Here is a 17356-nt window from a genome sequence, read left to right as displayed (position 1 = left end):
AATGACGACTTGATAGTTGTTTCAGTGATATACTGGGAACGTTGAGTACTGTAATTAGTGGGCAGCAGCTTTGAATTGGTAGATGATGATCAGGTACGTGAAAATAATCTCCATCGTCTAAGACATTTCAATTTGTGAATTCAAAAAGTGCGTTGTTCGAGATTCTGAAGTCAGTACCGGAATAATAAGTCTCTTCGATAAAGGCAGTAACCCGTACAAACTCTGTCGATCTCCGTTCTTGTCCATCTTTGATATTTCAATGATGAATGACGTAATCTGGAGGCATAACATCAAACCATGAATACAGGTAGTCTACATAAGAAATAACTTTGAAAAAATGTGATGAGCTTGTACTTTAATTCTGTCGGTAGAAGCCATAACATCCGCCTGTAAGAATTTAGATTTCGTCAGCCTGTTTCAAGCTCAATTTATCATTATTAAAAATACAAGAGTGTTTAGCCCCATATAGCACATTTCTGCCGTCGGATGTCCGAATCATGGCCGAATATCCGTTAGATATCTATGTACAGTATCCTGCACAAAAATCCGAACACCGATTTAATTTTTTGAAGCCACCTATTGGCGGGGTAGTGGGTTTTTTGTTTGTTTTTCTTTAAGGTTTTTTGTTTGTTTTTCTTTAAGGGGGAGGGTAGACGGGGTGATGGACACCACAGGGTAGGGTTGGGTAAGTCTAGACATTTTAAAAAGGTGCCTTAAGGTATTACGCTTTAAGGCAAGTTACAGGTCGGGACATTTTTGCAACCCCCAGGGTGGTGTGTTTTTTAACACTGAGTCCACCACTCAATCAGGCCAAAATTGGGGGTTTTGGGGGTTTACGATTTTCGGAAAAGGGTGACGAAGGCATTGCAGCCAGTCCCCGTATAAACCATTTTGTGCGGAATTTTGCGGAAAACACAATGGTGAAATCCGCAATGTTGTAGCTAGCATAGTTTTTAAATTATTTAATAAAAACTAAGGGACCCCCCCAGAAATTGTAGTGTTTTTTCTGATTTTTGACATCAGTTTTCGGGCAAACCAGACCTTTAAAAAAAAATCTAATTTTTTAGAATGAAAGATTTTGCCCCCTCCAGAGACATCTCGCCCCGTTTTTATTTTAAACGGTTATTAGCAGAGATATTGGCAAATGAAAATCTTGAAAATTTTTCTTCATTTTCTGAAGATTTTCGCCATTGACAGACGTCATTTCGCCACGCCATCTAGCGGCCGATTTTGGAAACAGCAAGGGAGATCTTTTCTTCTCGCCATTACTTTTTTTTCAAACTCCAACTATCGATACCTAACCAAACTATCGATACCTAACCTTGTTGTTGTTGTTTAGACAGTGACTGCGCGGAATGATTGAGAAAAGAATGGTATCGATGTACTACAGCTGGGTTTGGTTAGGTATCGATAGTTGGAGTTTGAAAAAAAAGTAACTTTAAAATTAAAACAAAAATAGTAAATCTACACAAAAAACATTTAAATTAGAAACACACGTTTATTAACACATACAGTTTGATTACATGTAATAAAAACAAAAAAAAATTTAAAATTACACCCCCATTTCTTATTTTCTAATTTTTAATTGAAAATTTATATGTGATCCCTACGTACGATTTTTGAATTTTTTTACACACTTACGTAAAAAGTATGTCTAAATAGTGCTCATTAATAAAATTTCTCATTACTAATTGTTTGAGGTACAAAAGCTAAAATGACTATACTAATAGCCTAATGTTTTTTCATGAATAGATGTCCAATACATGTCATATTTATAGCCAAATGAAAGCCCGTTCGGATATCCTTAGAATGTCTGACGGCGCTGTTTAGGGCGGTCAAAACCAAAAAAAAATACATCCGTAGGACATCCAAATCGGTTATCGGGCTGTCCGGAGGATATCAAAAAGATGTACTCAACATCCGACCCCGACATCTGTCGGACATCCGACGGACTGCCTTGTGTTATGTGGGGCTAGACTCAGAAACGTTCTCAGTTATAACTTGACAAAACGGATAGCTTTAGAAATTAAAACAAGCAGAAAAACGTACCAACTACTTTCATCGTGCCAATCAAAAGTTGCTTGTCTTTCATACGCGAAAAGTTCTGAACTTGCTCTTGGGGTAAGAACTGACAATGGTTATCAACTTGAATATGAAGTTTGTGAATAATTTGTTCAATCTGCATAGTAAAATATTCTAAAAAATTGTTTAGTGAACAATTTCTTACTTTTTTCTTACTTGAGCACTACTGACAGCCTTATCTTGGAATTTTCATGTGGACTTGTTTTCTGATGTTATTTCTCTTGCAACAGAAAAATTTGGGCCATCAGGATTATGAAGTTCTATGCTAATTGTGGCTTTATTGGCTCCGTGACGCACATAGCCTGCAAGTTGCATTTTCACAAACAACCGCATGCTAGTGTGCAACAAGTGATTTTCAAATCAACAAACAACTATGACAGATGCTTACATTACTAGCTCTAGCTATGGTACTTGGTTTCCCAGCCATTCCAAGGCATATGGCAGAAACGATAGTAGACTTTCCTGTTCCATTCGGACCAAGGATCAAATTGAGATTTGGCACAGGGATAAACTCCACTTCATTATATGTCCTATGACAGCAGACTTGCCACTCCGATCAATTTTTGGATCTTGATCGGCGATCCGATCATTAGAGATTGATCGGATCGGTCGATCCGATCAATCTGTGTTTGATCGGATCGCCGATCAAATTTTGCCGATCTTTTTTTCCGATCATTTCTGGGCGACATCTAGTGTGCATCATTCACACTGATTCATGATGCAGTGATTTTTTTGGAATAATAGAGAATACAGTAGAATTTTTGTGAACCTGTAACTTTTTATGTTTTAGTACGATATAGTTCAGAAATGAGGTACAAATCAATTTATTTACATGTCGTGTATTTAGTTTACTTTATTTCAAATATAAAATTGAGTTAGAATACTGCTTGATGATTACCATTCGTTAAATACAGAAGAATTTACTTTTAAAAACAACAAGATCTCGAAATGTCGGTCAGTTAATTTTAAGCGCTTTGGTGAATAAATTAGACCACCCTGGCTGAAGAGCCTCTCAACTGCTGCGGAAGATGGAAGTGTTACGTTATAACGCCTGGAAATATTGATATAATATTTTATTATTTGACAATATTCTACGTTACTCATTTTACTTTATACTATCTTCTGACTATAGATACTTCATTATTATTTTACTAGATACTGTATTACTCATTTGACTAGACACTACATTACTTATTTGACTAGCAACTATTTTATTCATTTGACTAGATACTATATTACATATTTGACTAGATTCTAGATACTTTATTACATATTTGACTACATACCATATTACTCATTTGACTAGGTATTATATTACTTATTTGACTGGATACTATATTACTTATTTGACTAGATCTATATTACTTATTTAACCAGATACCATATTACCCATTTTACTAAATACCAAATTACTTATTTGACTATATTACTATTATTTAACTTTTCTATACCAATGAATATAATACTGGGAACTTACTTGTAAATTACTGACATTGTGGGGTAATCCTCCAACTGTTCCAAATTATTGCAAAATTTTAAATATTTTTCCACTTCATCCTCTGTTTGTTGTTTATTTAATTTTTTTGTTATAGATGAGAAGAAGTCCTTCTTTGCTCGTTTGGGTGGACTAGGGTCAGAACGAGACGACGATGTCCCATCGCTGCTTTCCTCTGAGCTAAAAAACACATTTCGAATGATAATTACTTTTGCATTCCATTTATATTTAACTATAATGACTATATAACTATGATGACTATATCCAAATTGAATGACTTACGAATCTGACATCTCCATAACGCCCTGTAAACGTTGATATTCACACTTGAGCAACGATTTGGCGCGCCTAATATCATCCTCGCTTTCCAGCCACGACAGCTTGAACATGGGATTGGAAATTGTAGCCAATCGCAACTCGTTATCAGAGAACATTTTCTCAAACCTGAGAAAGTAAGCATAGTTATTACAATGGACTTCAATAAAACAGTAAACAGAATACCGAAAGTGGATGGCATCCAACAGGCTGGTGATCAAAGGCTGACAATAAATAATTGAGGAATCATCTTTCAGAAGCTTCAAATTATTTTTTTAAACTGAAATAGTGGGCAATAAAAAACCCATTCCCACATTTTTTTCAGCTTGAAGGATGTCAAGCGCTTCTGCTACAGATTTCATAACTGTAACAAATTCTTTGAGATACTGTTCTTCATTTGGAGTAATAGTATTTATGCCAAATTCTTCAAATAATTTTTTCATCCCACGGTTTTTTTTTCTAAGAAGTCGAACAAAACTGCAGATGGCAGAGTATTCCGAATTCCAACGGGTGTCGTTTTTTAAAACCAGGAGTCTACCCAAGTGATGAAAAATAGTGTCCGAATTCAACGAGCTTGAATTTTGCTTGTTCCAAATTTTTTGAAGTTTTTCCATGGCACTCATTCGTAATTGCTGGAACGTAAAATCTTGAATTTTTTGGACGTCAACTTTGGAAACGAGGCTTAAAAGGTGGCAAGCGCAGCGCCGGTGAACTGGCAAGGTAACAGTCTCGGGCAAAAGGGCACTTGTGTTCACTACAGGATCGTCCAGGATTTCTCCTATTTCAAAGTAGAGCATCTCCTCGACGTCAGATTCAATACCAAGATATGCGTCTTCTTCTTCTTGCATCATAGAATCGTAGTCTGGGAGTGATGAAGTAGCACCTTTTTCTCTGAAGCACTTAATGAAATTAGATCCATTATCGGTTGTTGCACCGCGTAACTTGTCCTTAACTTGGAATTCCTCATGCACGGATTCTATAATTTTGCATAAGACGTCAAATGTATGGCGACCAACAATACGCCGAGTTGCAAGGCATGCACTTTTTCTCTTCAAGCTGTCACTGCTATACCAGTGTATTGTTTCCCCGAGGTAAGACCTCCTCCTACATGTCCACGCATCAACAGTTGTAGCTGCATCTGTGCAACGCGACAATGCAGCTTTCAGTTGGAGTTTTCTCTCTTCATATTTTGTTTCTAACATGTTTGTGAAGAAGGTTCTTCCACGCAATTGCAAATGTGGTGCTAAACTTGAAACCAGTGTTTTAAAACCAGCCTTCTCGACAACATGCATAGGCAAAACGTCCACGATCAGAAAATTCTATAAGAAAAATTCAACTACTGAAAAATGTTTTGTTTGTAATTAAATGTATTTATTACCATAACCCAATTATCTAAGTCTGTTTGAGAGGAAAGACGCTGGACAGATGGTCTAGTAGTTATATGATGAGTATCGGAACTTTCTTTCAATTTGTCCACAGCTTTTCTCCATTTAGGCTATCTTTATGGCCAAGCGAATTGTTGGGATCGTGGGACTAAAGATTATGTTTTCAATTATTCACGTGAACTTAAATATAAAAATTACTACCTACCAAATAGTGTCTTTTGGCGTTAAATCTAGTATCGTTGAAGACTATCAGTGGTTTTTGAGTGCCGTCCTTCTTAACCTTCATTTTACATCCTTCAAATAAGCACCTGTACAGCCGGGCTTTTTTGCCTTCTGCGTCTCCCAACAGTTCGAAGAATTCACTTGGCAGCTCAAGTTTTTTCTCATTAGAACTATAAATAATACAAATCATAGAAAAAGTGTTACTTGGATCTAATATAAAGTAAATGACGGCAGTACCGTGAAAATAAATAACTGTATTCTACGCTAAGTACAATAGACCATTGTTTACAATTGTCCTACCTATTATTTCCAGAAATGCTCTCGTTAGGGTCCACATTTTCTAGGGAGCCACAGTCTGACATCCTAAAGATGTTCAGTAAACGTAGTTAGATAGAAAGGACAATGAGTCTTGCAGCAATAATACTTGTGCGATTCACGATTCTTCCTTAACAAGGAAGCAAAAGTGCACAACCTACAATGATTATTATTTAAAAAGAAGGCCAATGTAAAAGATAACTGATGGTAGCTAAAGCAAATACCTTTATCAATGGAAATGAAAAGTACCACTGCACTGTCTTTCAGTAAACGTAGTAAGACTAGAAAAACAATGAGTCTTGCAGCAATAATACTTGTGCGATTCAAGGAACAGTTGCCAAGACCACAGCTGTTAAGGTAGCAAAAGTGCACAACCTACAATGATTATTATTTAAAAAGTAAGCCATTGTCAAAGGTAACTCATGGTAGCTAAAGCAAATACCTTTATCAATGGAAATGAAAAGTACCACTGCACTGTCTTTCAGTAAACGTAGTAAGACTAGAAAAACAATGAGTCTTGCAGCAATAATACTTGTGCGATTCAAGGAACAGTTGCCAAGACCACAGCTGTTAAGGTAGCAAAAGTGCACAACCTACAATGATTATTATTTAAAAAGTAAGCCATTGTCAAAGGTAACTCATGGTAGCTAAAGCAAATACCTTTATCAAAGCTTGATGGAAATGGAAAGTACCACTGCACTGTCTTCCAGTAAACGTAGTAAGACTAGAAAGGACAATGAGTTTTGCAGAGACAATAATTGTGCGATTAAAGGAACACTTGCCAAGACCACAGCTGTAAAGGAAGCTCAACCTACAATGATTATAATTTAAAAAGTAAGCTTATTGATATGATAAAGACTGACGCATGACGGCTGAATCCTGTCGGTCAGTGTCATTTACAGTAAATGAGTGTAGCTTTACCATGGCAAAAGAATCTATTAGTTTTACCGTGTCTGAAAATTCTACCGTTAGATGGCGAAAAGTTTGATCGGAAAATTGATCGCCGATCAAATCATTTTTTTTTGATCGCCGATCCGATCGCCGATCAATCTCAAACGATCGGATCGGCGATCAATTTTTTGATCGTGATCGGGATCGCGATCAATTTTTGAGCGCGATCGTGGCAAGTCTGTATGACAGTAATGTTTGGAAATAAGTACAGAACAAATAGTGCCCTGTTTGGGTTCTCTTACATAAAATCTTTCAAGTGAATTCTCACGATGATTTGTGATTCCCATGATTTCACCAAAGGGGCTTTGGTGTAACCATGATGGCCGAAACTAAACCATGACGGTAACCATCGGCTGACTTTGTATGCATAGGTAGGCAGAGTCAGCCAATGTATACATGGGTATATATGTTCATATAAATAAATTATTAATAAATTTGTATCTGACTAATATATTTCAAGGCTGAAACTCAACATGTGTTATTATCACATGGTCGCGCACATCTAGATGATGTTGATGGCAAAGCTTCACCAGTACTTTTTCCTATATGGCCACGTATACTTATCGTCTAGTTGACCGCTATCGTTCAGATGACGTTTACTAATTAAGAGCCAACTATTGTGGTCTCCTAATTCATCCATTATTATATATATTATATAACAATATATTAAAATTGACTTGTCCGAGGCTAATAATGCTAAAGAGAAAGGAAATAAATAAAATTTGGTTTAAAAAGGATTATAAACTATAAAATCAAGAAGTATATACAAAAGACATTCATCCTTATCTACTGGTGCGTATCAACTAGATGACGTTTATCTGCTGCGTGTTGCGTTTAACTAGATGCTGCTTATCGGCTACTTGTATTTTTCATCTAACCTTATTGACCGTACGAACTGCCGCCCCTTGATGAAGTAGCCGACGGCTACTTGACAATGAAACTGAATAATTGCGACCAACCTGGTTATTTTACCCAACCACCTTTTAAATACTTCTTTTTTTATGAACCAGCCTATACAGAAAGATTTTAATTAAGTCCAAAGAATCTTCACTAGATGGCAGCGAAATCTCAAAACAAGATTATTAAAATAGAAAAACTAATATTCCAGCCACAATCAGCGTTGAGTTTTGTGTAAAATGTGTGCGTTTTTATTTAAATTTTAGAGTTTTAAATTTGTGCAGATTTTGACGAAAATGAGAAGCCTATGGCCTTCCCACTTTTTCATTTTTAGCTAAATTTTAGATCTAGTTAAAAATACATGATTTCGATTTGTAATTAAACCGCAATCACGATACGCAAGTTGTTTTTAACGTGAGGCCTAACGTTTTTTTAAATAAACGTAGAAAATGGAGCGGCAGTACTGGCGCGCCAGCGTTGCATTGGTCCCATTTATTTTCTTTTAAAATACTCAATAATATAGAATACTATACATGATTTAGATTCAAAGTTCAACGAGGATTACAAAATTGCACTTTGTTTTCATGTGGGACTTCTATATTTCTGCCTTTCTGGTAAATGCAATTTAAAAGGCTTTTGCAATATAACTACTACGATTCCGTTTTATTAAAAAACTCGTAAAAAATAAATTCGTGGAAAATCTAATATTTCAGCCGGAATTAGCGTTGAATTTTGAGTATGACGATTGCGTTTTTTTTTTTTTTTTTTTTTTATTCTTAGAGATTTCGATTTTTGCAGATTTTGGCGAAAATGAGAAGGCTATAGCCTTCCCACTTTTTCATTTTTGGCTAAATTTTAGATTTAGTTAAAAATACATGAGTTCGATTCGTAATTAAACCACAATCACGATCCCAAAGTTGTTTTTAACGTTAGGGTTATAGTTTTTAAAATAAACCTGGTAAACTGAGCAGCATTGCTTCCGCGCTAGCCAAGAACCTTGGTCCCATTTATTTGAAAAACAACTGTCTTGATGAGAAAACTAATATTTTTCCCGTATTCAGCGTTAATTTTAATCATTACGGGAAATTTTTAGCGAATTCTAAGAGGTAAAATTTTTTTGCTAATTTTAAGACATAAAAATTAAGCCCGACCAAATAGGAAAGTCGATTTAGAAAATCATAGCGAAAATTCAAGTTGGCTGTCTAGATTGCTCGGCCATCTTTTACCGTTTAGCCCAAAATTTCGGGAACACGCCAATGCCCTGAACAATTATGTGCTACAAAACGACACCTATGTCCGCGTCCTAACATGGAAGGTGGGAAAATGAAGAAAAGGTTAATGCAGGTACCCTCCGCGAAAATGGCGCCATGTATAGGGAGAAATCTTAGAAAAAACATGGGGTCGGTTGTGATGAATGATGAGGAAAATGAATTTTTATAAAATCCCAATCGGGAAATTGCCGTTACTCTTTCAATGAGCTGATAATTAAAATACATAATGTCAGTTAAGTGAAATTGGGAATATTTGAACATGGATTACTTCCGAGTCCGCTTAATGAGAATCCGCTTGGCATATGGCCACGGGGATTACAAAGAATGTGTTTAAAACCAAGGAGTGACCAAATGGCATTTCCATAACGACTTTAGATTGCAAGACTAGTTTATTTTATTCCAGCACAGTCATCAATGAACTTGAGAAGAATTATCCAATCCTTCAATCATTATGGTTAATATACACGATCACAGTTACATGACAAAAATATAATATCTGCGCCCAGTTTAAAAGGCAGTCGATGGACGATTGGCAATAGGTTTTTGCTTTAGCCGCCTATTCGACTAAGAAAAGGTGTGATATGTGATAGTTCAGTGCAAGCAATTAACAACAAACAAGACCGTTATACGGGCATGGCCTACAAAAGATTCACACAGCATAAAGACGTGAGATAAATTTACGAAAACAAACGCTTAAAACGTTAAAACACTGAAATGGGGGGAATGGAATATTGATGAAAAAGAACTCGTGTGAGTTGTAGATAAATGCAAAAGAAAAAGAAAGAAGAAAAACACTTGCGAAGTTAACTGCTGTACACTATACAAGTAACCTACAACTATAAGTAAAGATAAAGAGAATCGATTTCTTTTACAGTTTGGGTATATATAGGGCATTATGGCAGTGTCCGTCGCTAAGGGTCCGTCTCGCTTTCATCTGAGGTTGACACCCGATCGCCGTTAACGTCCCCGTCGATGCACAGATAGGTGTCAACGAACAAATGCAAGTCGAGTTTAACGTTGCGCTGTCGACATGTTTTCTTAAGTAGATTAAAATCACCAGAACAGCGATATTTAATATCCTTGAAAAGGGAAAGAGAACGCAACTTTGGAAGATGCGACAAAATTTTCAGGCCCATATCGACAGTGAATTTCCTTGGCATTTTATATTTGAAGCTGACTAGTTCGGGCCACTGTAAATAAAAGCAATTAATAAAGCAGCTCCAAAATAGGATTACATTGTCACGTACCTGAAGGAAAAGTTCAAAAAATTGTTCATCCGTCTGCCCTAAATGATGTAAGCAGAGAATGTCAACATGTTTCAGCGTAGACTTTGTGAGGAAGAGTTCTTCGAGTTCAGAGTTCATGCAGAAATCCAATTGCACTTCTTCCAGCTTCGGTAAAAACATTTCAGCATTCAAATTCATCTTAGTTTCCGCACCAAAGTAGCTTTTGAGTGGTGGATGAAACTCGGTAGAAAGCTTCAGCACTTTGAGGTTAGTGCACGATAAAAGAAAATCAAACTTTGGAATGAAAACGCCGTCCAGGATCACTTCAAGTGTAGTCAGAAACGATGCAGTGGCTTGTGTGATGGTACAGCATAGTGGACCGTCGCTTTCCGTGCAAGTTAAAACGCGCAGCTGAATAACGCAACAGCAATTTCCCATTAATTGAATCAGGTAAATGATTATGAAAAAATACCTGAGTTAATTTTTTGAAGTCATTGGCTATTTCTGATACTTCAGTAGTTTCAGTTCCGTTAGTGTCACAAACGCTTGCCTCCAAGAGATGGAGTTTCTGAAGACGGGGACATAGATCGCAAACGCTTTTAAACGTCAAGTAATCCTTATCGCCCTCGGCGAAAAGATTCGTCAAAGCCAACTTCCCTATAATAGTTTGAAAAGAACAGTTATTTTGTCCAGCAGTGAAATAACAGATAGGGCAGTCACCGTCATATTTGGCCAAAACAATAGAATCGGAAGTCGAGCATGAAGACGCTTTCCCGTTTTGAATGGTTGAAGTAGCTGCTTCTTGGCATGGCCCTTCTTGTATATCCCACAATGCACGAATACTAGCACTGTAATCTTTGAACTCAAAATCGGACGTTTCAAGCTTTTGTAGACGTGGGAGATGGCGCAGTATGAATGCGATAACCGATGGATCGTCGCTTTTAAAATAATTAATGCGTATTTCTTCCAATGTTTGGCAAAACGAATGCAGGAGATGAGGTGGCACAAAACAATGATGATAAGCCTTTTGCGGATTGATAGCCGGAGTATCAAGGAATTCGGTTGATGGAACATCTGGGGCGACATTTTTCAGGGTATCCAAATCACCAGAATAAAAGATGCCCAGAAATTCGTCTGTGGTGAGAGGCAAATTGTCGAAACCAAGTCTAAGGAAACTTAATTGCGGACAGGACTTTCCCAATATGTAGATTATGGTTTTGCACTGGATGGGCACTTTATCCAAATGTAAAGTTGTTAGAAAACCGAACTGGCTAATATAAAAACCAAGAGTTTCTGGCCAATCATCTGCCTGAAACACAACATTTCCACAAATAAATGAAGCATTTAACAATCGATTGCTTTAAACCGCTTACCAGGCCATTTGCACAACGAAGATGGAGTTTCCGAAGACCTGGGCAACGATTCACAAGAACCGGGAAGATTCGGTTATCAAAACATTCACTTCCATCTTCATCTCTACACGCGATTTCAACGAGATCCATATTGTCGTCCAGTACTACATCGAGAAGGCGGAAAAGGCCGACCAGATCTCTGGCTTCTTTTCCCTGCGTTTGAAAATGTTTGAGTAGTCGAGATCGCATATCTTGGCTTTCAATTGCATCGCGTTGATTTAGTTTTAGGGCAAGCTCACTGCGAGCTAGCTGATGCGCTTGTTCGATATCGGCTGCTCTTAACAAAGCGTCGACGATACAAAGGTAGATGTTTAACATATCGCTCTTCTTTTCGTCATCTATTCCGGGTGCAGATGCTTCTTCCGATAGTGACGGTGTTATGGAGGTAGGTGGACTTTTCGACGACGGTGACTTAGGTCTCATGGCCCAGCCGCCTTCACAGACACCTTCTAAATCTTGGTTTAAGGAAGATTTGTGTTCACGGCTGTCACTTATAAATCTGGATGCGATGACCGGCCTTGCCCTCAAACTGCGGAGATAAAAAAGAGTGATTAAGTTTTCGGTTTGACAAACTTGAAATTTGATAAACAAAAGATAAGAAATCGAAATGTTTCACAGAAAAAAATAGACCGGCTTCCAAGTTTTGTCGATGCATGAACTCAATGCCCAAAACATCCAACAAATAACTTGTGTTGCACAACGCAGAGATGATAATCAAAACAATACCTTCTTGCTTAAGGCTGTGTTTTGAACTCGACAGCGGCATGTTTTGCATCACGAGATAAGCTTTGTTAAAAACATACATTTGGTTGGAAGAAGTTTGATTAAATTTCGGCCAAATGTCACAGTTGCACTTGCATTGCACACCGTGAAGCACAGATATTGCACTTCACTGTGGCCGAAGCCCAAAATGTTGCACTTTAAGTTTGTTGCACTAAGCCGCTCTCGAGTCCACTTCCCGTGCCAAACGCTTCAAACACAATATTAAAGGGCACACGCAAATTCTTCTTCCCATATCCTACGGCTATATGTAGCCGCATTTGTAAGTATTCCAAGGTAAATTTGCACGAGTATACCTTGGAGAATGTATAGCTATGTGCAGTTAGGGCTTTGAAGGTTTCTATTTTGGTTGCCCGTAGTGTAGCCACGTGCCGATTTTCCTCATAGAAAAGGGGTTGTTTCCCTCGCTGACCTTGCCTTCTAGTGTTAGACCGTAAAATTAAACTTTATGGTACAAGGTCTTTTATTGATAACGGAATGTGGGAAGCGCGGGTAATGGATGGCAATGAAAGTTCAATGAGTTAACTCCTGGGTATAATAAAATCATTTATAAATTCGGTAGAATATCGCTTGGCAACGTCTTGTTTTACCAATTATCAGCTGGTTGCTGGCTGCAGACGAATGTTGTGACCGACTCATTTTCAAACGTACAAGTTTAATGTCGAGCAGAACACATGTTCCTGTCTACATTACATGGAATAAAGCTAAACATTGAAGTAAAACTTTTGGGAAAGAATGCCACCCTTTACGTTAGGTCACTTTAGTCAAGTATGCTGCCAATTGTTGAATCATTACTTTGGGGAAATCGTTGGCCAAGTGGGGGCTTACTTGCTCCGGCGAGGCCATCGTCCATTATTCGACATTCCTTGTGCAACCGGGTTATCTATCGCCGAAGTATGATTTGACTTAGCTACAATAAACTGATGTTTAATGCAATGTCTCATATTCTCTATAGGTCAAGAAAGCCCTGGCTGTTATGATTCAGCACAATCTAGTCAAGTTTGAAGCAAGTGAGCGGAATAACAATATAGCTGAATACTCAATAATCCATCATAATGTCTACTGCCTCCTTAGATATCCAAAGTAACAGCATATCTTTTGGCATTTAACCTCAGTGGTTTTGAAAGCATATTTTTTTTTACAAGATATCTATACATGATCAAGAGGATTTATGGCACTTCGGAAGAAATTCTACTGGAGATATTGCTGAATCTTGGCCAAGCCAGTGCTTCTAATGTTATTTTTCAATCTGCAAATAGGCTCAAGGAAGCTAATGGTAGTAGAGCCTGTATTAACACAAATCATAATTCACTTATTCTGGATTCCTTACAGATGACAGTGAATTTTCAGACCCTTCCGCTCTCCACAAAAGTTTTCTCAAGCTTGCCCAAGATAATTTCATCATTAGGTGTCCAAAGCTAGCTGATAATGCAAACATACAAAAAGTGCCTACACTTGAAGTTGAGGAGAAAGAAAAATTTACAGTCCCACACTTGGAGATAGGACCAATAGCTAAATTGCTGAAAGAAAATGCAACTCAACTAGGCGAACATGGTGACAGTGAAGTAATCTGGCGTGTAAATCACGAGAGGTTTGATGTTGAACTGAGGTAAAAATCTGCTCTGCTCCCTTGTTTAGATTTTTTTTTATTATTTATTTGTGATTTTCTCATTTTCCAAGAAACGTGATCCTTGTCAACGCTGCCGCCAGAAGAGTTGATGCAACGGCTGGTGAATTGTACCATTTGATCCTGAAACTCTGGCGTGAATGTAGCAACCCTGATTCGCCTACCACAAATGCTTTGTCGTTCAACGTCATTAAGGATGCTGTTAGAAAGAATGAAGGCAGCAGTCCTGTCTTGTTGGAACATTTTGAACAGTACTTAAGGGTTCTGTATGAGGATACATCTAGTTTAATCATCAAAGTGGGTGATGCAGGTGGTGGCCAGTTTGTACTCAACTACTCAACAGTTTTTGAAAATTTGGCGTGTGCCACCTTGGACTCTATTGTGTTGGAACGGTTCGGCTCCAAAGCTCTACGATTGTTTAGGTGGGTTTACAATTCTAATAGTACGGCATTCCGAGGAACCTGCTAAATCAATTAAACTTCTCTCTCTCCTCGACTCTCTTAGGTTGACGAGGATTCAAAAGTTTATGGAACAAGATCAGATGCAGAACATTGCAATGATCCCAGCTAAGGAAGCAAAAATGTTTACTTACAAACTGCTGGAGCACAACTTTCTCCAAATCAAGGAACTGAAGAAAGGCACATCCAACTTTGCACCAGTCAAGTCCTTCATTTTGTTTCACGTCGACTTGCCTCAGGTTTGCATAACAAGTGCAACACAATATTCGCCAAATGACAAGCCTGTTTTGTTGAGCAGGTTGCCCGTACAGCGTTAGAAGCGAGTTATAAAGGATTGTTTAACGCCATGGTTCGTCAAATGCATGACTTGACTGATAACAAACGTTTGCTGGATAAGCATGCCAGGTTGGAAACTTTGCTGGAAACTCTGCGCGGCGAAGGATTACCAGAAGATGAACTAGCATACGTAAGTACCGTCCATCTCGGGACACATACTCGATTTCTAACAACATCCTGAATCTTATATTACCACGATTTTGTTTTTACGCAGTTATCTGATTCCATGACTGCCGCCGAAAAATCTTTAGTGGCTAGAATTCACTCCATGAATGATCACTTAACGTTGGGGCAAACTCAAGCAGACGACACAATCCTTATTTTGGAAAGCTATTTGAAATTCTCATCAATGACCTAATGTGGCCTAACTTACGAATCTTAACGTTATTGAGTATGATTTTTTTGGATGTGAAGTTAACAAAGTTGAATCATTGATCAGGAAACTTCCGAAAAAATAAATCGGATCAGAAACCTCAGTTCTTTCATTTATCTAAGACTCTAAGACGAAATTTTCTATGATTTCTTGAATCTAAATCAATCAATGGGTTTTGCATTCGGTAGCCCAAGATTCTTTACACTTAAAAATGAGCTAACATATCATGTTGTAGCATATAGCGCGTTGTGAGTGTCCACATCGAAATGAAGAAAACCATCAGGTACCATAAAACTTACCTACTGGAATTCGTTGACATTGCCATCAAATCAGTTAAAGGGTAAACTTTTCACAGTGTGTTGGGCGTAGCACTCTTGCTGGCACGAATAGAAGAGGAGGAGGAACTGACCGACAAAAGACACCAATAAGATCACAGGATACCCACACGTGTGATAATTGTACCGTTAAACTTGCTAATTACTTTGGGGAGGCCCTAGACTGTCTGAGGTAGGAAAAAAAAACACTTCACGTGGACATACTAGTCATGCCCTTGACTGTCTATGCGGATCTCTTTATACAGACGTCTGGCGCCTTTTCCTTTTCATTCATGCAAGTGATTAACAGCCTTGCCATTTGTTTTCGGCGCCAATTATGAAAAACGTTAAACGGATAGCACATGATAGGCAACAATGTTTACCTAATGAACAAACAAAAAATTCAATTGTTTTTTTTTTTAATGAAGCAAATATGTAACGTTCGTTTGATTGCTTTATTCGTTTATAATTAAAATGCATCCAGTTCATCGCGTACTCATCGAGCGATGACCATCAAGATGAGCTGTTTTCATCTTTAATACAGAAAACGACAAACAATATTAGAAATCAATGCGATTTATTTTTATAACAAGGGATTTAGACGAACCAACATTCCGAGTGTTATCGAACGATTTCTCGTATTAGGACGAAACACATGCGCAGCACAAACGCATTTCCTCATTAATGCGTACAATATGCTTCTTTTTCGAAATAAATGCATCCTCCCGTGATCCTCGTTCATCCCGGATGAGGCATCTACAATGTCTATAATTTAGCAAAAATTACATTCGGCTTCTGAAATTGTGATACGTCACAAGAACTATAGAATAAAAATGAAACAACGAAATGAAAAAAATTTAGATTATAAAAATAGGATGAGTTAAATGCGTTTTTTGACCCATCTGTGGCGGACGTTCATTATTATCTACTGGCGACGATAACTAATACTCCAGAATTATAAAACGACGCTATTTAGGAAGAGTTATAATTGGCGATGTTCGTTCAGATATCCTTGCAGAGTCATCCGAATCTGTACGATCACGTGTAGGGCACTAATAGCTGCTAATACGTCCGCTTCAACGTTCATCTTGGCGCCATTGAACGTCCCACAGCTTTTATTTTATAAAATTATGGCAGGCTTAAATTTCAAATTATATAAGTACCCGATTCCAGAAATTTTGGTGTTTTCGAACGGCGAACTAGTTGAATCCGGCATGCAGTGATAAATCGCTAAGGAAATATTTAGACTATACCATGCCCCCCAGATGGATGTATAGTTTTTCAGTTGGGCGGAAGATGCCAATAATTTATTCAAAACACCATCTGGCAAACGGCGAAAAACGCTGGCAGTGGATGCAAAACAGCGTGAAAGATCCTTGTGTTTGCCTTATCGGCAGCAATAACTCTTCATTGCGCTTAAGGAATTTGAACAACATTCGTGGACTACCGATACCTTTTCTGGACTTTGGGTCAAATTGGCCAACTGGATCGTCTATTGTTATTTGTTGGTTCTTGACTTTGCGAATTTTTAGCAATTCGAAATTATGTACCACCTCCGATGTTGCACGAGAAGAAAACTATCAAATTATTTCCGCGTAAAGGCTGTCCTTTAAAACCAATGACGAACCCATATAGTCTATACTTGCTAAATTTTGAAAATGACGATGTTGTGTTGATTACGAGTTTGTCGGTTACGGGAGAGTCTACCAGCGCCATGAAATTGTTTGAAATTACCGTGTCTTTAACGCTGAAAAGACCCTGAAATTGAGCAATTCACACCCGCGTTTGTGAGCTGATGACAGGAATCATGGAAATCACGAATCGTTGTGGGTGACTGTATAATGTGAGTGGAACTTACCTGAAAGGAGCACGAGACCACCAACGGAGTCCATAGACT

The 17356-nt window shown here is 37.9% G+C and overlaps 2 protein-coding genes and 1 long non-coding RNA gene across 5 annotated transcripts; 1 reads left to right on the top strand and 2 right to left on the bottom strand.

Annotated features, from left to right (window-relative positions):
• Positions 1-11: 11 nt before the first annotated feature.
• On the bottom strand, positions 12-7677 carry LOC116935181. The gene is made up of 7 exons (XR_006644522.1): positions 7008-7677; positions 2471-2612; positions 2239-2384; positions 2050-2179; positions 355-387; positions 178-276; positions 12-117 (listed from the first exon to the last, which is right to left on the bottom strand). It is a non-coding gene; the product is annotated as an uncharacterized LOC116935181 (long non-coding RNA).
• A 1626-nt stretch (positions 7678-9303) lies between these two features.
• LOC116919675 lies at positions 9304-15664 on the bottom strand. Of its 2 annotated transcripts, none has more exons than XM_032925689.2 (6): positions 15445-15664; positions 11533-12100; positions 10880-11468; positions 10632-10816; positions 10181-10570; positions 9304-10123 (listed from the first exon to the last, which is right to left on the bottom strand). In XM_032925689.2, exons 1-6 carry the CDS (start codon positions 15468-15470, stop codon positions 9845-9847), a joined length of 2037 nt encoding a protein of 678 aa, XP_032781580.2. In that variant the 5' UTR covers positions 15471-15664; the 3' UTR covers positions 9304-9844. The 2 variants fall into 2 exon arrangements, with proteins under 2 accessions (XP_032781580.2, XP_032781581.2); XM_032925690.2 differs by lacking the exon at positions 15445-15664 and adding an exon at positions 12298-12683.
• LOC116919676 (DNA-directed RNA polymerase III subunit RPC3) lies at positions 12934-15248 on the top strand. Of its 2 annotated transcripts, none has more exons than XM_032925691.2 (8): positions 12934-13245; positions 13307-13434; positions 13497-13627; positions 13684-13960; positions 14032-14400; positions 14483-14675; positions 14732-14902; positions 14987-15248. In XM_032925691.2, exons 1-8 carry the CDS (start codon positions 13087-13089, stop codon positions 15128-15130), a joined length of 1572 nt encoding a protein of 523 aa, XP_032781582.2. In that variant the 5' UTR covers positions 12934-13086; the 3' UTR covers positions 15131-15248. The 2 variants fall into 2 exon arrangements, with proteins under 2 accessions (XP_032781582.2, XP_032781584.2); XM_032925693.2 differs by having other exon boundaries at positions 12936-13245; positions 14735-14902.
• Positions 15665-17356: the final 1692 nt, after the last annotated feature.

Source organism: Daphnia magna, linkage group LG3, assembly GCF_020631705.1.
Source record: "Daphnia magna isolate NIES linkage group LG3, ASM2063170v1.1, whole genome shotgun sequence".
Taxonomy (NCBI): Eukaryota; Metazoa; Arthropoda; class Branchiopoda; order Diplostraca; family Daphniidae; genus Daphnia; species Daphnia magna.
The sequence above is the reverse complement of the archived record's forward strand: the minus strand, read 5'-3'. Positions and strand labels throughout refer to the sequence as shown.